The sequence below is a fragment of the Tachyglossus aculeatus genome, chromosome 18, assembly GCF_015852505.1.
Source record: "Tachyglossus aculeatus isolate mTacAcu1 chromosome 18, mTacAcu1.pri, whole genome shotgun sequence".
Lineage (NCBI taxonomy): Eukaryota > Metazoa > Chordata > Mammalia > Monotremata > Tachyglossidae > Tachyglossus > Tachyglossus aculeatus.
In genome coordinates this window covers 2,854,272-2,874,088 of record NC_052083.1, presented here as the reverse complement: position 1 = coordinate 2,874,088, position 19,817 = coordinate 2,854,272, and the positions used below count along the sequence as shown (strand labels likewise).

The following is a 19,817-nucleotide window of genomic DNA, read 5'->3' as shown; positions in this document are numbered from 1 at the left end:
CATCATTATTATTATTATTATTGTAATTGTCATTATTATTAATGATCCTGTGTTCTGATCCCTCCTTTCAGTGCAGTCCAAGAAGACAGAAACCAGGCGAACAAATTACAGTGGACAGATACTTTCATCTCTTCTACCAAAATTACAGTATTCCTCCCCGGACAGACCATCATTTGCTGAGGCAGGGAATCTAAACAACAGAAACAGAGAAAGTTGGACTTTCTTGGACGCCCTTTAATTCTGGTCCCCTCAAAGTCTCTTTCGTTCAGTTCCTAATCTCCGCCGGACCCCCGCGGTCACTGGAGTGGGTGAAAACGGAGATGACGCCAAACCAGCCACCTCGTCAAGGATTTACAGACCCACGGCACCGCATCTGAAGTCGTCGCAAAGAGGAGGCAGGCACCGGGCCCTGCATCACGCCACGGTTCCACGTCCAGCTGCCGAGCTCAGCACTTGCAGCTGAATCGACGCACGAAGTCGGGAAGGGGGTACACGGCCCCCCACCCCGTCTCAGGATTCATACTGATAAAATTGTCCAGGTTCATCTTGCTGTCTACAGAAAATATCACAGGAGAGAATGTTACCTCACATTGTCAACTCTCTCAATAAAACGGACAGCATGAGACCATTCGGACGTAATTATAATAAACAGGATACATCAATAAGGGATCCCTTAGGCCCAGGACCGGAATAATTGATCACTGATGATGAGGAGGAAAACTATCGTAATCAGTCTTACCCCATCGAACTGATACCACTGGGGAAACAGCTTAGTTGCTCGGCTTATTTTCCATCTTATAAGATGAGAGCTCTGCACACCGTAAGCGCTCAATAAATACGATTGATGATGATGAGAGCCCACTGTTGGGTAGGGAGCGTCTCTATATGTTGCCAACTTGTACTTCCCAAGCGCTTAGTACAGTGCTCTGCACCCAGTAAGCGCTCAATAAATATGATTGAATGAATGAGAAAATCTACAGCACTCTGGGCAGTGTTTTTCTTAAGTATGAAAAGGTGTAGGAAGGGTTTATAAACCTGGCCCATCCTCACTGCTGAACACATCTGCCTCCCGGGACTGGCATCTGGGTGTCTCATAATCAATCAATCAATTATATTTATTGAGTGCTTACTGATTGAGCGATTGATTGATTGATTAATAAAATATATAGAATAATAAATATGTACATGCATACACAAGTGCTGTGGGGTGAGGAAGGGGGTAAAGCAGAGGGAAGGGAGGAGGAGCAGAGGAAAAGGTGGGCTCCCCACCCTCATGAAGTTTACAGTTTAGTGCCTGTCTCTCCTGCAGTTGGATTCAACTTGTACTTCCCAAGCGCTTAGTACAGTGCTCTGCACACAGTAAGCGCTCAATAAATATGATTGAATGAATGAATGAATTTACTGAGCTGTGGAATGGGGCCAACCCATCTGAAGAGGTGGTAAGTCAGTAAGCTGGGTAGCAGCACTAAGTCACTCAACCTCTCTGAACCTCGGTTTCCCTGACAGTCAGTTTTTCATAATTATGGCTGTAGCCACCTCTCAACATCTTAAAGACTCCGAAGATAAATTTGGCTTGGTGGAAAAGTGATTGGGAGTTCCTCAGAGGCAAACAAATGGCCTAAAACAGAACATTTATCACCAGACACTGACAAATTTCAGTCATCAGCATTTCCCCCATGTAAAATCAACCTAACAGTATCAGCATTAGTGGTAGAGTTAAGGTTGTTTTGCATTCCCCTAAGTACTTAGTACAGTGCTCTGCACAGAGTAGTTGCTCAATCGATATTATTGACTGATTGATTGATTGGTTAAGACTAGGGCACAGGTGAGGAGTAATTTGGTTTTGTCAAAAACTGTACTTTCACCATGTGAACAATGAGAAGCAGAATGGCCTAATGAAAAGAAAGTGGGAAAGATCCGGGTTCCAATCTTGGCTCTGCCACTTGTCTGAAGCGTGACCTTGGGCAAGTCACTTAACTTCTCTGTGCCTCAGTTACCCTAGCTGTGAAAAGGGATTATATACCTGTTCTCCCTCCTACCTAGGCTGTGAGCCTCTTGTGGGACAGGGAATGTATCCATCCTGATTATGTTTTCTCTACCCCAGTCCTTAGTACATACTAAGCATTTGAATACCATGATTATTATGATTACTATAGATGATCTTTCCATATTTAGGCATTAGATCTTTCTCAACTTGTTCTTCAGCCTCCCGGAGATCAGAACTGTCAAGGGTTGGACTTTACCTGCAGTTTCAATGCAGGGGTAGAGGGGAGGAGGAGCCCGCCAATTGCCGCTGGAATCTTTCATGTGCGATCGGTCAGAAGCAAAGTTCTTCAAATAAGAATCTGCTCGAATCACTCTCAGTTTCCTAGAGACAAACCGAACGCTTCTTAGCTCGGCCAACCACCTCACCCGCCATCTCCACCACTTCTCTCCTTGCCTATTCCCATTCTCAGCACCCGTGTGTCTGTTTATTCGATTGCACGGTCCATTATTTATTTTGGTTTCGCTATTCGTTAACGCACGTCCGTCTCCTCTGTCAGAGTGTAAGTTCCCCGTGGGAGGAGGTTGAAGGACCTGAATTGTTACAAATAACAAAGAGAGACTTTACCATCAGTCGATCAGTAGCATTTATGGAGTGCTTACTACGAGCAGAGCACTGTGCTAAGCGCTTGGGAGAGGTCACTACAATAAAGTAGATGAATACAATCTTTTCCCACAAGGAGCTGACAGACTAGAGGGGGAGGCAGGCAATAAAATAAATTACAGAAGGACAGGTACATAAACCGAGGCAAACACAAATCAAAGGAACAACAAAACCCAGAGAAGGCAGTGTACGACTATAGCTGAATACAGTACTATATGAGAAGCAGCGTGGCCTGGGTTCTAATCCTCCCTCTGCCACTTGTCTGCTGTGTGACCTTGGCCACGTCATTTAACTCCTCGGTGCCTCAGTTTCCTCATCGTAAAATGGGGATTCGAAACCTGAACTCTTTCCTACCTTTTAGCCCCATCCGGGACGGAGACTGTGTCTGACCTCATTATCTTGTATCTACCCCAGCATCTGGAATAGTCCTTGGCACATAGTAAGCACTTAAATACCGCTATTATTATTTCTAGGACCACGACTGGACTCTATCATGTGCAGCCTTGCTCGCTCGTTGCGCCCTGTGCCCCAGTGGGAAGACGAGAGGCGGGGAGGGAGCGAGTGCGAATGCCGTCGTGCAAATCCCTCACATTACGATCCATTCCTTCACACACGTTCTCACCCCCAAAGTCTCCGTGATGGGACCAAGGCCTGTTCGTCCTTTACCCTGACAGGGTCTTCGAGGGTGACAGTGGGACCGAACGACGAAGAATGACTGGATATCTGAAAAAAGAACTGGGGTCGCGTCCGTTTGCTCACCTTCTAAACTGAGGTAGAATGTCCTCGTCCGATTTGAAGCTGTCCTCTACATACGTGTCGAAGGCACAGGGAAATGGCAACACGGTGTCAAGGTCATAGATGAAGCTCTGACCTCCGCTGGAAACATGAAGCAGAACTACATGGTAATCCTACGAGTGAAGGTTCCTTCAGTTAATGAGATAAATTCAAATTACAGGCAAGTGGAGGTGAATTACTACAGATGGAGCCGTGTACTTGCTCTGTAAAATAATCTCCATTACAAAAAGGACTAATTTGAGACCCGCTGTACCTGAGAAAACTAAGCTATCATAATGCTGGTTTTCTCAACCAATCTGTTCTTTGAGATGCAAGAAGATTAATCGTAAACTGACAGGAAATCTATTTGTGGTAAAAATGAGCACGAAGGGACTAGTTGAAGGTTTTAAAAAAAAAAATAGCTACAGATAAAAGGCCTGGAGTGGGAGGAAAGTGCTTTGCGGGCCAGAGGCTTTTCAGATGCCTATCTGTACACAGTCAAGAGAGATGTAGTTTAACCAAGGAGAAGTGAGCACTGAAAAACAAACTAATTTGCTGGATTAATTAGCACATCTGGGAAATCACCTTTTCAGGCACACAATGCCTATCTTTGACTCCTGTCAGTCACTTACTCCCACCTTACTGGTTTCTAAATATCTTCCCAGATGCTTCCTTTCCTCTAACACCTGTGACTAACACAATGGTGACACACCTCACCACCACCCAGCTGGCTGATTGTAACAAACCTAACTTACTGGTTTCCCTGCCTTCAGCACTTCCCGATCAGCGCCAACGCAGTAAATAACCACCGAAGCAGAGAGGTACCCGAACGCAGTACTCGGTGCGTTCCTCGCTCTTGATTTTCAATCAATCGATTGCATTTATTGAGCGCTTACTGTGTGCAGAGCATTGCACTAAGCACTTGGGAGAGTACAGTATAATAGGATTGGTAGGTGCAGTCCCTGCCCACGACGACCTTAGAGTCTCGAGCGGGGCGCTAAATTACAGATATCATCATCATCATCATCATCAATCGTATTTATTGAGCGCTTACTGTGTGCAGAGCACTGTACTAAGCGCTTGGGAAGTACAAATTGGCAACATATAGAGACAGTCCCTACCCAATAGTGGGTTCACAGTATAAAAGGGGGAGACAAAACCAAACATACTAACAAAATAAAATAAATAGAATAGATATGTACAAATAAAATAAATAAATAAATAAATAAATAGAGTAATAAATATGTACAAACATCTATACATGTATACAGGTGCTGTGGGGAAGGGAATTATTATTATTATTATTTTATCCTGTACTCTCCAAAGTGCTTAGTCCAGTGCTCTGCACACAGTAAGCATTCAATATGACTGATTGATCACTTACCTTGCAATCTACCATGGTGTTGAAAACAGTGTTTGACACACAGAAAGGGCTTAAAAATACCATAATTATTATATTAAATCTAGCTGTGTGTTGGTGGGGGGTCTCAGTTTAGCCACCCACTGAGTGAGTAGAAGCCAAGTTGGACTTTCGTTTCTGACAGCATCTTTACTCTGTGCCCTTCCCATCCACTAGCTACCTGTTAGACTGTGAGCCCACTGTTGGGTAGGGACTGTCTCTATAGGTTGCCAATTGGTACTTCCCAAGCGCTTAGTACAGTGCTCTGCACAGAGTAAGCGCTCCATAAATACGATCGATGATTTGGAATTGAGCAGGGAAGGTTGTGCGACTGCTTCAGGGTAATTCCTCCCTGGCTGTCTGCCCATCCCCACCTCGGGGCGAGGCAGGAAGATATTTCATTTGACTTCTAGCCCTCAATTACAGTGCGTTTACTCTCCAAATGGGGGAAAAAAACCCAAGAAATGATTATTATTACAACTTGAGGTTTGAATTCTACCATTGGCAGGGAAAACTATTTCGGTCTTGACACTAATAAGACAAATATTCAAGAGAAACTTCAGCTGTGTCAGGCTGGCAACTTCAAACCATTCCTTCTGGCCCGTGACTAAATTATTTTAGGCTTCCACAATCAGCTTCGTTTAGTCTGAGCTAGGATGCCGTGATCACTCCTATTTTACCATTCATTCATTCAATCGTATTTATTGAGCGCTTCCTGTGTGCAGAGCACTGTACTAAGCGCTTGGGAAGTACAAGTTGGCAACATATAGAGACGGCCCCTACCCAACAGTGGGCTCACCTGCCACTGTTCTCCCTCCTATTTATAATCAATCAATCAGTCGTATTTATTGGGCGCTTACTGTGTGCAGAGCACTGTACTAAGCGCTTGGGGAGTACAAGTTGGTAACATAGAGAGACGGTCCTTACCCAACAGTGGGCTCACAGTCTAGAAGGGGGAGACAGAGAACACAACACATATTAACAAAATAAAATAAATAGAATAAATATGCACAAATAAAATAGATATAATAATATAATAAATATAACATAATAATATAATATCATATAATATCATATATCATATAATATATAATATAATATAATATAGCATAGCATAACATAACGTAGCATAAAACAATACATAATATATTATAATAATATAATACAATGTATAATATAATATGATATAATATGATACAATATATAATAATGTAATATAATATTTAATATGACATACAATATAATATAATGTAATATAAAATAATATAATACAATACAATATAATATAATATAATATGATATAATATATGATATAATATATAATATAATATAATATAACATATAATTATATCTTTATAATATAATACAATGTATGATATAATAATATGATACAATATAATGATGTGATATAATATAATATTTAATATAATATGATATATGATATAATGTAATATAATATAAAATAATATAATACAATACATAATAATACAATATAATATAATAATATAATACAATATAAAATATAATATATGATATAATATAATATAATATAATATAATATAATATAATGTAATATATATATGAGACCCAGGCAGGACTGTGTCCTGTGAGCCCCCCGTGGGACAACCTGATCACCTTGTAACCTCTCCAGCACTTAGAACAGTGCTTTGCACATAGTAAGCGCTTGATAAATGCCATTAAAAAAAATACTAAGCGCTTAACAAATGCCATAAAAAAGTCACCATTTGCGTGCACAATTTTCATGAGTTTTTGGTGCGTATGTGGTTTGCCTCACCCAGATTACGGGTCCATCTCCTGGCTTGGCTTGTTGCTTCCAGATTGGAACCTTCAAAATGCAGGGGGGATTAAGGTCAGTTTAAACACTTTTAACACCTCTTAAATGAATATAAACATGGAAAGAGCATAGACTAGTCTGCTAGGATAGAGAGCACTACATCATCTTCTTTTGCACTGATTTTCCTTCCAATTGATTATTTAAAAGATACAAATTCATCGGAGGTTTGGCTTGACCGCTAGCATCACTATATAATCTAAAATTAAAAAATAAATCATTAAAAAACGAGCGACAAAAGAGATCTCAACTGCAGATGCTTCCCACCACAGATTAGATCTTGGGAACTAATACGGCACATGGGACGGCAATGTCCTAATACCATATTATAGTTGTAAGATTTCATCTTTTAAAAAATGGAAAGACAGACAAAAGAAAGCAACTGTATTAATGGGAGCTTTCAAAAGTTGGAAAAAACTCAAAATATCTACATCCCACTCTATTCGTCAATATAGCCCACATAAAGTATTTTTCTTTTTTCCACCAAAAATCAACGACTTACCATCTTTCTCTCATTAGATATGAAGACAGCATAAAATTCTTCCAGAGGATACCGACTATGGGTTTGGATGTATTCACATAGCTTCCAAATATTTTCCTCACTGAAATAAGATTAATATTCTGAATATTTTGTCATAGACTCGGTGCAACCTCTCTTGTACCTCCCCAGGTGCTTGGTACAGTGTCTGGCACATAGTAAGTGCTTAACAAATAAAAAACCATAACAATATAGAATATATATTTGTTCATCTGTACCTAAGGAAGGAAGCCAGTCTGCCAGTTGGCTACTACAGTCATTGATCGAAGGCGTCTAGTTAGTTCTCGCTATGATCCTTGGACATGTGGACCGTGTGAGGCCTTGGCTCAAAGAGAGCTGTCATGACAGTGGATAGATAACAATAATAATAATAATAATAATAATGATAGTATTTGTTAAGCGCTTACTATGTGCAAAGCACTGTTCTAAGCGCTGGGGGGGATACAAGGTGACCAAGTTGTCCCACGTGGGGCTCACAGTCTTAATCCCCATTTTACAGATGAGGGAACTGACGCTCAGAGAAGTGAAGTGACTTGCCCAAGGCCACGCAGCAGACATGTGGCGGAGCGGCATTCGAACCCATGACCTCTGACTCCAAAGCCCGGGCTCTTTCCACTGAGCCACGCTGCTTCTCAATAGATAGATAATAGATGATAATAGATCTATTTCTGGCTCTTCCCAGTACACAATAGTTATTCTGCACTGCTAGAGAAGCAGCATGGCTCAGTGGAAACAGTCCGGCCTTTGGAGTCAGAGGTCGTGGGTTCAAATCCTGGCTCCGCCAATTGTCAGCTGTGTGACTTTGGGCAAGTCACCTCACTTCTCTGGGCCTCAGTTCTCTCATCTGTAAAATGGGGATGAAGACTGTGAGCCCCACATGGGACAACCTGATCACCCTGTAACCTCCCCAGCACTTAGTACAGTGCTTTGCACATAGTAAGTGCTTAATAAATGCCATTATTATTATTATTAGTTAAGACTGCACTGCTTGAGAAGCAGCGTGGCTCAGTGGAAAGAGCCCGGGGTTTGGAGTCGGAGGTCATGGGTTCAAATCCCAGCTCCGCCACTTGTCAGTTGGGTGACTTTGGGCAAGTCACCTCACTTCTCTGGGCCTCAGTTCCCTCATCTGTAAAATGGGGATGAAGACTGTGAGCCCCACACGGGACAACCTGATCACCTTGTAACCTCCCCAGCGCTTCGTAGAGTGCTTTGCACATAGTAAGTGCTTAATAAATGCCATTATTATTATTATTACTTAAGACTGCACTGCTTGAGAAGCAGCATGGCTCAGTGGAAAGAGCCCAGGGTTTGGAGTCAGAGGTCGTGGGTTCAAATCCCGGCTCTGCCACTTGTCAGTTGGGTGACTTTGGGCAAGTCACCTCACTTCTCTGGGCCTCAGTTCCCTCATCTGTAAAATGGGGATGAAGACTGTGAGCCCCACATGGGACAACCTGATCACCTTGTAACCTCCCCAGCACTTAGTACAGTGCTTTGCACATAGTAAGCGCTTAATAAATGCCATTATTATTATTATTATTACCTAAGACTGCACTGCTTGAGAAGCAGCGTGGCTCAGTGGAAATAGCCCGGGGTTTGGAGTCGGAGGTCGTGGGTTCAAATCCCAGCTCCGCCACTTGTCAGTTTGGTGACTTTGGGCAAGTCACCTCACTTCTCTGGGCCTCAGTTCCCTCATCTGTAAAATGGGGATGAAGACTGTGAGCCCCACATGGGACAACCTGATCACCTTGTAACCTCCCCAGCACTTAGTACAGTGCTTTGCACATAGTAAGCGCTTAATAAATGCCATTATTATTATTATTATTACTTAAGACTGCACTGCTTGAGAAGCAGCGTGGCTCAGTGGAAAGAGCCCGGGGTTTGGAGTCGGAGGTCGTGGGTTCAAATCCCAGCTCCGCCACTTGTCAGTTGGGTGACTTTGGGCAAGTCACCTCACTTCTCTGGGCCTCAGTTCCCTCATCTGTAAAACGGGGATGAAGACTGTGAGCCCCACAAGGGACAACCTGATCACCTTGTAACCTCCCCAGCACTTAGTATAGTGCTTTGCACATAGTAAGCGCTTAATAAATGCCATTATTATTATTATTACTTAAGACTGCACTGCTTGAGAAGCGGCGTGGCTCAGTGGAAAGAGCCTGGGGTTTGGAGTCGGAGGTCGTGGGTTCAAATCCCAGCTCCGCCACTTGTCAGTTGGGTGGCTTTGGGCAAGTCACCTCACTTCTCTGGGCCTCAGTTACCTCATCCGTAGAATGGGGATTAATAATAATGATGATGGTGTTTATGAAGCGCTTACTATGTGCCAAGCACTGTTCTAAGCGCTGGGGTGGATACAAGGTGATCAAGATGCCCCACGTGGGGCTCACAGTCTTAATCCAGCCTTGTCAGCTGTGTGACTTCGGGCAAGTCACTTGACTTCTCTGGGCCTCAGTTCCCTCATCTGTAAAATGGGGATTAAGACTGTGAGCCCCACGTGCGACAACCTGGTTCCCCTTGTATCCTCCCCAGTGCTTAGGACAGTGCTTTGCACATAGTAAGCGCTTAACAAATGCCCAAATTATTACTATTATTAACCCCCACTTTACAGATGAGGGAATTGAGGTCCAGACAGTGCCGGAGGTGGGATTAGAACCCACAACCTCCGGCTCCCAATAATAATAATGGTACTTATTAAGCGCTTACTACGTGCAAAGCACTGCACTGACGCTTTGCTTAGTGCTCTGCACACGGTAGGCGCTCAATAAATACCATTGATTGATTGATTGATTGATTGATGGAGAAGGCGGCCTCACCAGTAGCAGCTGCTGTAGGCGCATGCGCCCCGGGAGGGGACGGGCCCCGCCTCCTCCATGGCGGGCGGGCCGGGCCGGTTCTGTCCGGTCCCGTCCGGTCCGATCCGGTCCGAGCCGGTCCGGGCCGGTCCGGGCCTCGGGGATGAGGAGCCGCCCACAGCCCTCGCGGGGGATCCGCCCGGCCCCGGCCTGACCGAGCGCGAGGGGCGGGGGCGGGGCCGGGCCTCGGTGGGCGGGGCCTCAGAGGGGGGCCTGGCCTATGGGAGCGGGGCTTGGCCTCGGTGGGCGGGGCCTAGGAGGGGCCTGGCCTATGGGAGCGGAGCCGGACCTTAGTGGGCGTGGCCTGACCTCAGCGGGCGGGGCTCTGGGGGGCCTGGCCTATGGAGCGGGCTCTGACTGGGGGGGGGGGGTCCCGACCTCAGTGGGCGGGGCCTCGGAGGGAGCTGGCCTATGGGAGCGGGGCTTGGCCTCGGTGGGCGGGGCCTCGGAGGGGCCTGGCCTATGGGAGCGAGGGCTCGGTGGGCGGGGCCTCGGAGGGCTCTGGCCAATGGGGCGAGGGTTTCGGTGGGCGGGGCCTCGGAGGGGGCCTGGCCTATGCGAGCAGGGCCTGACTTTAGGGGGCGTGGCCTGACCTCGGCGGGCGGGGCCTCAGAGGGGCCTGGCCTATGGGAGCGAGGGCTCGGTGGGCGGGGCTTCGGTGGGAGCTGGCCTATGGGAGCGGGGGCTTGGTGGGCGGGGCCTCGGAGGGGCCTGGCCTGTGGGAGCGGGGGCTGACCTTAGGGGGCGGGCCCTAGAGGGACCCGACCTATGGGGGCGGGGACTCGGTGGGCGGGGCCTCGGCGGGACCCGGCCTACGGGAGCGGGGTCTGACCTTAGGGGTGTGTCCCGACCTCAGTGGGCGGGGCCTCGGAGGGAGCTGGCCTATGAGAGCGGGGGCTCGGTGGGCGGGGCCTCGGAGGAAGCTGGCCTATGGGAGCGGAGTCGGACCTTAGCGGGCGCGGTCTGACCTCAGTGGGCGGGGCCTCGGAGGGAGCTGGCCTATGGGAACGGGGTCTGACCTTAGGGGGTGTGTCCCGACCTCAGTGGGCGGGGCCTCGGAGGGAGCTGGCCAATGGGAGCGGGAATCTGACGTAAGGGGGCGTGGCCCGACCTCAGAGGGTGGGGCCTCGAAGCGGCCTGGTTTATGGGAGAGGGGCTCGGTGGGCGGGGCCTCGGAGGGACCTGGCCTATGGGAGTGGAGTCCGAACTCAGTGGGCGGGGCCTCGGAGCGAACTGGCCTATGAGGGCGGGGGCTCGGTGGGCGGGGCCTCGGAGGGACCTGGCCTATGGGAGCGGGGTCCGACCTTAGGGGGCGTGGCCTGACCTCGGTGGGCGGGGCCTCGGACTCCCAAGCCCAATCAATCAATTCATCGTATTTATTGAGCGCTTACTGTGTGCAAAGCGCTGTACTAAGCGCTTAGTACTTACTGTAACTTACTGTAGTACTTACTGTACTAAGCCCAAGCTCTTTCCACTGAGCCACGCTGCTTCTCCGCCCTGGGGTCGATACAAACCATCCCAGGTGGCAAGGTGAACCCTGAAATTAGTGACCAGGGAAATATTGATTTTATTTTGTTAATACGTTTTGTTTTGTCGTCTGTCTCCCCCTTCTAGACTGTGAGCCCGCTGTTGGGTAGGGACCGTCTCTATATGTTGCCAACTTGGACTTCCCAAGCGCTTAGTACAGTGCTCTGCACACAGTAAGCGCTCAATAAATACGATTGAATGAAAGGAAGCAGTCTCGAAACCAAGCCTTCTGGGGTCAGTGTGTGACTTGTTTAACTTTTTTGGGGGGAGGGAAATTCCCAAATTTTCGTATTTTCTACAGCTCCGAGGGACGAAAGTTTCCCTGCTGAGATTGAAGCAGCCAGAGGCCCAGATAATAATAATAATAATAATGTCATTTATTAAGCACTTACTATGTGCAAAGCACTGTTCTAAGCGCTGGGGAGGTTGCAAGGTGATCAGATTGTCCCTCGTGGCGCTCCCAGTCTTAATCCCCATTTTCCAGATGAGGTCACTGAGGCCCAGAGAAGTGAAGTGATTTGCCCAAAGTCACAGAGCTGACACTTGGCGGAGCTGGGATTCGAACCCATGACCTCTGACTCCAAAGCCCGGGCTCTTTCCACTGAGCCACGCTGCTTCTCTGCTATTCACTGCTGAGATTAGCCAGGGGCCCAGATAATAATAATAATAATGGCATTTATTGAGTGCTTACTATGTGCAAAGCACTGTTCTAAACGCTGGGGAGGTTACAAGGTGATCAGGTTGTACCTCGTGGGGCTCCCAGTCTTAATCCCCATTTTCCAGATGAGGTAACTGAGGCCCAGAGAAGTGAAGTGACTTGCCCAAAGTCACAGAGCTGACACTTGGCGGAGGTGGCATTCGAACCCATGACCTCTGACTCCAAAGCCCGGGCTCTTTCCACTGAGCCACGCTGCTTCTCTGCTATTCACTGCTGAGATTAGCCAGGGGCCCAGATAATAATAATAATAATGGCATTTATTAAGCGCTTATTATGTGCAAAGCACTGTTCTAAGCGCTGTGGAGGTTACAAGGTGATCAGGTTGTCCCTCGTGGGGCTCCCAGTCTTAATCCCCATTTTCCAGATGAGGTCACTGAGGCCCAGAGAAGTGAAGTGAAGTGACTTGCCCCAAGTCACATAGCTGACACTTGGCGGAGCCGGGATTCGAACCCATGACCTCCGACTCCAAAGCCTCGGGCTCTTTCCACTGAGCCACGCTGCTTCTCTCCTATTCTCAGATCCTGAGAATCTCTGCAAAACTACTATTCTCAGATAGTGCCATGGGACAACCTGATCACCTTGTAACCTCCCCAGCGCTTAGAACAGTGCTTTGCACATAGTAAGTGCTTAACAAATACTATTATTATTATTATTATTATTACTATTATAGTGAGAATATCTGTAAAACTTTGGCTTCTTCCTAGCAGCAATTACGGCAGGGATGAAGACATCCACTCGGCTGTTTCTTCCATCTGGTGGCTAGATTTGCACATTACTGTAAAGGAGATTAATGATGGAAGCCCTGCTATCGAGGTTATTTAATAATAATAACAATAATAATAATAATAATAATGGCATTTGTTAAGCGCTTACTATGTGCAGAGCACTGTTCTAAGTGCTGGGGGGGATACAAGGTGATTTAAGTTGTCCCACGTGGGGCTCAAAGTCTTAATTCCCAGTTTACGAATGAGGTAACTGAGGCGCAGAGAAGTTAAGTGACTTGCCCAAGGTCACACGGCAGACATGTGGCGGAGTCGGGATTCGAACCCATGACCTCTGACTCCAAAGCCCGGGCTCTTTCCACTGAACCCTGCTGCTTCTCAAACGACAGTTAACAATATCAGCAAACGCAAAAACCAGTGTCATCAAGTAGCATTCGATGGAAGTATAATAAATGAATGAATGAATCAATCAATCGTATTTATTGAGTGCTTACTGTGTGCAGAGCACTGGACTAAGCGCTTGAGCACTGGACTAGGCGCTTAATGATATACATATACCATGAGATCATACTTTTCTCGAGCATATGACTTTCGTATGACATTAGACATATGACATGAGGAGCAGCATGGCTCAGTGGAAAGAGCCCGGGCTTTGGAGTCAGAGGTCATGGGTTCGAATCCCGATTCTGCCAACTGCCGACAGCTGTGTGACTTTGGGCAAGTCACGTAACTTCTCTGTGCCTCAGTTCCCTCATCTGTAAAGTGGGGGTGAAGACTGTGAGCCCCCCGTGGGACAACTTGATCACCTTGTAACCTCCCCAGTGCTTAGAACAGTGCCTTGCACATAGTAAGGGCTTAATAATCATCATTATTACTATTATGAGCCCGCTGTTGGGTAGGGACTGTCTCTATATGTTGCCAACTTGTACTTCCCAAGCGCTTAGTCCAGTGCTCTGCACACAGTAAGCGCTCAATAAATACGATTGATTGATTGATTGACTGAAAACGACATGAACAGAAATGCGACAGCTCCTTGGAGTAAAAAGCTCATAATCGAATTCATTCATCCATTCAATCGTATTTATTGAGCGCTTACTGTGTGCAGAGCACTGGACTAAGCGCTTGGGAAGTCCAAGGAGCTGTCGCATTTCTGTTCATGTCGTTTTCAATCAATCAATCAATCAATCGTATTTATTGAGTGCTTACTGTGTGCAGAGCACTGTACTAAGCGCTTGGGAAGTACAAGTTGGCAACATATAGAGACAGTCCCTACCCAACAGTGGGCTCACAGTCTAAAAACGGGGAGACAGAGAACAAAACCAAACATACTAACAAAATAAAATAAATAGAATAGATATGTGCAAGTAAAATAAATAAATAAATAGAGTAATAAATATGTACAAACATATATACATATATACAGGTTTTCCATCTCTACTATTTCATTAATTCCTTCGATCATATTTATTGAGCGCTTTCTGTGTGCAAAGCACTGAACTAAGGGCTTAGGAGAGTACAGAGAAGCAGGGTGGCTCAGTGGGAAGAGCCCGGGCTTGGGAGTCAGAGGTCGTGGGTTCTAATCCTGACTCCGCCGCTTGTCAGCTGTGTGACTTTGGGCAAGTCATTTCACTTCTCTGTGTCTCGGTTTCCTTGAATATAAAATGGGGATTGAGATCGTAAACCCCATGTGGGACAGGCTACGTTTCCATCCTGTCCCTCTTACAGCCACCACGGCGCTGAGTACAGTGCTTTGCACATAGTATGTGCTATCGGATATTATCATCGCATCCGCCACTTGTCAGCTGTGTGACTTTGAGCAAGTCACTTCACTTCTCTGGGCCTCAGTACCCTCATCTGGAAAATGGGGATTAAGACTGTGAGCCCCTCCCGTGGGACAACCTGATCACCTTGTAACCACCCTAGTGCTTAGAACAGTGCTGTGCACATAATAAGCGGTTAATAAATGCCATTATTATTATTATCACGACATCAAAGCAATTTTTAGTAATAACAATCACTATTATTATTATTAATAATAATAATGATGATGATGATGATGATCATGGCACTTGACAATGACATTAACACATCACACGAAAGCAACTGTTAGTAATAACAGGTACTCTCAATATAATAATAATAATAATAATGAGAATCATGGCACTTGACAATGACATTAACACATCACATGAAAGCAACTGTTAGTAATAACGGGTACTCTTAATAATAATAATAATAATAATAATAATAATAATAATGGCGATATGTTGCCGACTTGTACTTCCCAAGTGCTTAGTGCAGTGCTCTCCACACAGTAAGCGCTCAATAAATACGATTGAATGAATGAATGAACAAATAGCATCACTATTATTATTAACTGCCCTTGACAATGATAATACCATTAATACATCATGTAAGACACCAGTACGGCAAAGCAATTGTTAGGAATAACAATTGCTGTTAATAATAATGATGATGATGAGAATCGTGGCACTTGACAATGACATTAACACATCACACAAAAGCAATTGTTAGTAATAACAACTACTATCAATAATAATAATAATGATATATTGCCGACTTGTACTTCCCAAGCGCTTAGTACAATGCTCTGCACACAGTAAGCCTCAATAAATACGATTGAATGAATGAATGAATGAATGAACAAATACCATCACTATTATTATTAACGGCCCTGGACAATGATAATGCGATTGAATGAATGAAGACATCATGTAACCCATCAGCACATCGAAGCAATGGTTAGTAATCACAATCACTATTAATAATAAAAATAATAATGATGAGAATCAGGGCACTTGACGATGACATTAACACATCACACGAAAGTTAGTAATAACTACTATCAATATTAATAATAATAATGACGATATGTTGCCGACTTGTACTTCCCAAGCGCTTAGTACAGTGCTGTGCACACAGTAAGCGCTCAATAAATACAATTGATGATTGATTGATAATAATAATAATGATGAGAATCATGGCATTTGACGATGACATTGACACACCACGCGAAAGCAACTGTTAGTGACAACTACTATCAATAATGATAATAATGACGATATGTTGCCGACTTGTCCTTCCCAAGCGCTTAGTACAGTGCTGTGCGCACAGTAAGCGCTCAATAAATACGATTGATGATTGGTTTATTGATAATAATAATAATGATGAGAATCATGGCACTTGATGTCATTGACACACCACACGAAAGCAATTGTTAGTAACTACTATCAATAATGATAATGACGACGATATGTTGCCGACTTGTACTTCCCAAGCGCTTAGCACAGTGCTGTGCGCACAGTAAGTGCTCAATAAATACGATTGATGATTGATTGATTGATAATAATAATAATAATAATAATAATAATGATGAGAATCATGGCACTTGACATTGACACACCACACGAAAGCAATTGTTAGTGACAACTACTATCAATAATGAGAATAATGACGACGATATGTTGCCGACTTGTACTTCCCAAGCGCTTAGTACAGTGCTGTGCGCATAGTAAGTGCTCAATAAATACGATTGATGATTGATAATAATAATAATGATGAGAACCGTGGCACTTGACGATGACACTGACACCACACGAAAGCAATTGTTAGTAACTACTATCAATAATGATAATGACGACGATATGTTGCCGACTTGTACTTCCCAAGCGCTTAGCACAGTGCTGTGCGCACAGTAAGTGCTCAATAAATACGATTGATGATTGATTGATTGATAATAATAATAATAATAATAATAATGATGAGAATCATGGCACTTGACATTGACACACCACACGAAAGCAATTGTTAGTGACAACTACTATCAATAATGAGAATAATGACGACGATATGTTGCCGACTTGTACTTCCCAAGCGCTTAGTACAGTGCTGTGCGCATAGTAAGCGCTCAATAAATACGATTGATGATTGATAATAATAATAATGATGATGAGAACCGTGGCACTTGACGATGACACTGACACACCACACGAAAGCAATTGTTAGTGATAACAACTACTATCAATAATGAGAATAATGACGACGATATGTTGCCGACTTGTACTTCCCAAGCGCTTAGTACAGTGCTGTGCACACAGTAAGCGCTCAATAAATACAATTGATGATTGATTGATAATAATAATAATGATGAGAATCATGGCACTTGACGATGACATTGACACACCACGCGAAAGCAACTGTTAGTGACAACTACTATCAATAATGATAATAATGACGATATGTTGCCGACTTGTCCTTCCCTGCTAATTCAAGCTCTCATCCTATCCCGTCTGGACTACTGCACTAGCCTTCTCTCTGATCTCCCATCCTCGTGTCTCTCTCCACTTCAATCCATACTTCATGCTGCTGCCCGGATTATCTTTGTCCAGAAACGCTCTGGACATATTACTCCCCTCCTCAAAAACCTCCAATGGCTACCGATCAATCTGCGCATCAAGCAGAAATTCCTCACCCTGTGCTTCAAGGCTCTCCATCACCTCGCCCCCTCCTACCTCACCTCCCTTCTCTCCTTCTACTGCCCAGCCCGCACCCTCCGCTCCTCCACCACTAATCTCCTCACTGTACCTCGCTCTCGCCTGTCCCGCCATCGACCCCCGGCCCACGTCCTCCCCCGGGCCTGGAATGCCCTCCCTCTGCCCATCCGCCAAGCTAGCTCTCTTCCTCCCTTCAAGGCCCTGCTGAGAGCTCACCTCCTCCAGGAGGCCTTCCCAGACTGAGCCCCTTCTTTCCTCTCCCCCCTCGTCCCCCTCTCCATCCCCCCGTCTTACCTCCTTCCCTTCCCCACAGCACCTGTATATATGTATATATGGTTGTACATATTTATTACTCTATTTATTTATTCATTTATTTATTTTACTTGTACATTTCTATCCTACTTATTTTATTTTGTTGGTATGTTTGGTTCTGTTCTCTGTCTCCCCCTTTTAGACTGTGAGCCCACTGTTGGGTAGGGACTGTCTCTATGTGATGCCAATTTGTACTTCCCAAGCGCTTAGTACAGTGCTCTGCACATAGTAAGCGCTCAATAAATACGATTGATTGATTGATTGATTGATTCCCAAGCGCTTAGTACAGTGCTGTGCGCACAGTAAGCGCTCAATAAATACGATTGATGATTGATTGATAATAATAATAATAATGATGAGAATCATGGCACTTGACATTGACACACCACACGAAAGCAATTCTTAGTGATAACAACTACTATCAATAATGAGAATAATGACGACGATATGTTGCCGACTTGTACTTCCCAAGCGCTTAGTACAGTGCTGTGCGCACAGTAAGCGCTCAATAAATACGATTGATGATTGATTATAATAATAATGATGAGAATCATGGCACTTGACGATGACATTGACACACCACACGTAAGCAACTGTTAGTGACAACTACTATCAATAATGAGAATAATGACGACGATATGTTGTCGACTTGTACTTCCCAAGCGCTTAGTACAGTGCTGTGCGCACAGTAAGCGCTCAATAAATACGATTGATGATTGATTTATTGATAATAATAATAATAATGATGAGAATCGTGGCACTTGACATTGACACACCACACGAAAGCAATTGTTATTGATAACAACTACTATCAATAATGAGAATAATGACGACGATATGTTGCCGACTTGTACTTCCCAAGCGCTTAGTACAGTGCTGTGCGCATAGTAAGCGCTCAATAAATACGATTGATGATTGATTGATAATAATAATAATGATGAGAACCGTGGCACTTGACGATGACATTGACACACCACACGAAAGCAACTGTTAGTGACAACTACTATCAATAATGAGAATAATGACGACGATATGTTGCCCCCGGGCCTGGAATGCCCCCAATCCCTCTGCCCATCTGCCAAGCTAGCTCTCTTCCTCCCTTCAAGGCCCTGCTGAGAGCTCACCTCCTCCAGGAGGCCTTCCCACACTGAGCCCCTTCCTTCCTCTCCCCCTCGTCCCCCTCTCCATCCCCCCCATCTTCCCTCCTCCCCTTCCCCACAGCACCTGTATAGATGTATATATGTTTATACATATTTATTACTCTATTTTACTTGTACATATCTATTCTATTTATTTTATTTCGTTAGTATGTTTGGTTTTGTTCTCCGTCTCCCCCTTTTAGACTGTGAGCCCACTGTTGGGTAGGGACTGTCTCTATGTGTTGCCAATTTGTACTTCCCAAGCGCTTAGTCCAGTGCTCTGCACATAGTAAGCGCTCAATAAATATGATTGATGGTGATGATGGCTTGTCCTTCCCAAGCGCTTAGTACAGTGCCGTGCGCACAGTAAGCGCTCAATAAATACGACTGAATGAGTGAATGAATGATAGTGGGAGGGAGGGGGAGAGTGAGTGTGTGTGTGTGTGTGTGTGTGTGTGAGAGTGTGTGTGACGGACCAATCAGCGCTTGCGCCAACCCCCCGTCCCGCGCCTCGCACGCGCCAAAATTCTAAACAAGCCGCTTCACCGCCCGGGTGTCCCTCCGCCGCGCGCCGGGGTGCCGGGACTTGAGCGAGCGGGCGGGCGCGCGCGCGTGGGGAAGGGGATGCCGCGGGCGGCGAGGGCCCGGTGACGTCACCGAGGGGCGGGGCCTCCGGCGGAGGGATCCGACTCGCGCGCGCGAGCGAGGGGGCTGCCGGCGGCCGGGGGAGAGCGGGCGGCTCGGGGCGCCAGAATCCGGAGCGCGGAGCAGGAGGAGGACGGAGAGGAGGAGGAGGAGGAGGAGGAGGAGGAGGAGAGGGACGGGTCCG

The 19,817-nt window shown here is 45.6% G+C and overlaps 1 protein-coding gene across 2 annotated transcripts; it reads right to left on the bottom strand.

Annotated features, from left to right (window-relative positions):
- Positions 1 to 219: 219 nt before the first annotated feature.
- On the bottom strand, positions 220 to 10,150 carry NTAQ1 (N-terminal glutamine amidase 1). 2 transcript variants are annotated; one of them, XM_038760390.1, is made up of 6 exons: positions 10,018 to 10,150; positions 7,175 to 7,274; positions 6,616 to 6,666; positions 3,407 to 3,555; positions 2,244 to 2,368; positions 220 to 553 (listed from the first exon to the last, which is right to left on the bottom strand). In XM_038760390.1, exons 1-6 carry the CDS (start codon positions 10,074 to 10,076, stop codon positions 447 to 449), a joined length of 591 nt encoding a protein of 196 aa, XP_038616318.1. In that variant the 5' UTR covers positions 10,077 to 10,150; the 3' UTR covers positions 220 to 446. The 2 variants fall into 2 exon arrangements, with proteins under 2 accessions (XP_038616318.1, XP_038616319.1); XM_038760391.1 differs by lacking the exon at positions 7,175 to 7,274 and having other exon boundaries at positions 10,018 to 10,132.
- Positions 10,151 to 19,817: the final 9,667 nt, after the last annotated feature.

Excerpts from the sequence above, each read along its gene's own strand:
- NTAQ1 (XM_038760390.1), bottom strand. The coding sequence starts at position 10,076 with ATGGAGGAGGCGGGGCCCGTCCCCTCCCGGGGCGCATGCGCCTACAGC. Across the intron at positions 6,667-7,174 it reads TATCTAATGAGAGAAAGATG|GTTCCAATCTGGAAGCAACA; the intron begins GTAAGTCGTTGA and ends TGCATTTTGAAG. Across the intron at positions 3,556-6,615 it reads GAGATGGACCCGTAATCTGG|GATTACCATGTAGTTCTGCT; the intron begins GTGAGGCAAACC and ends CTTCACTCGTAG.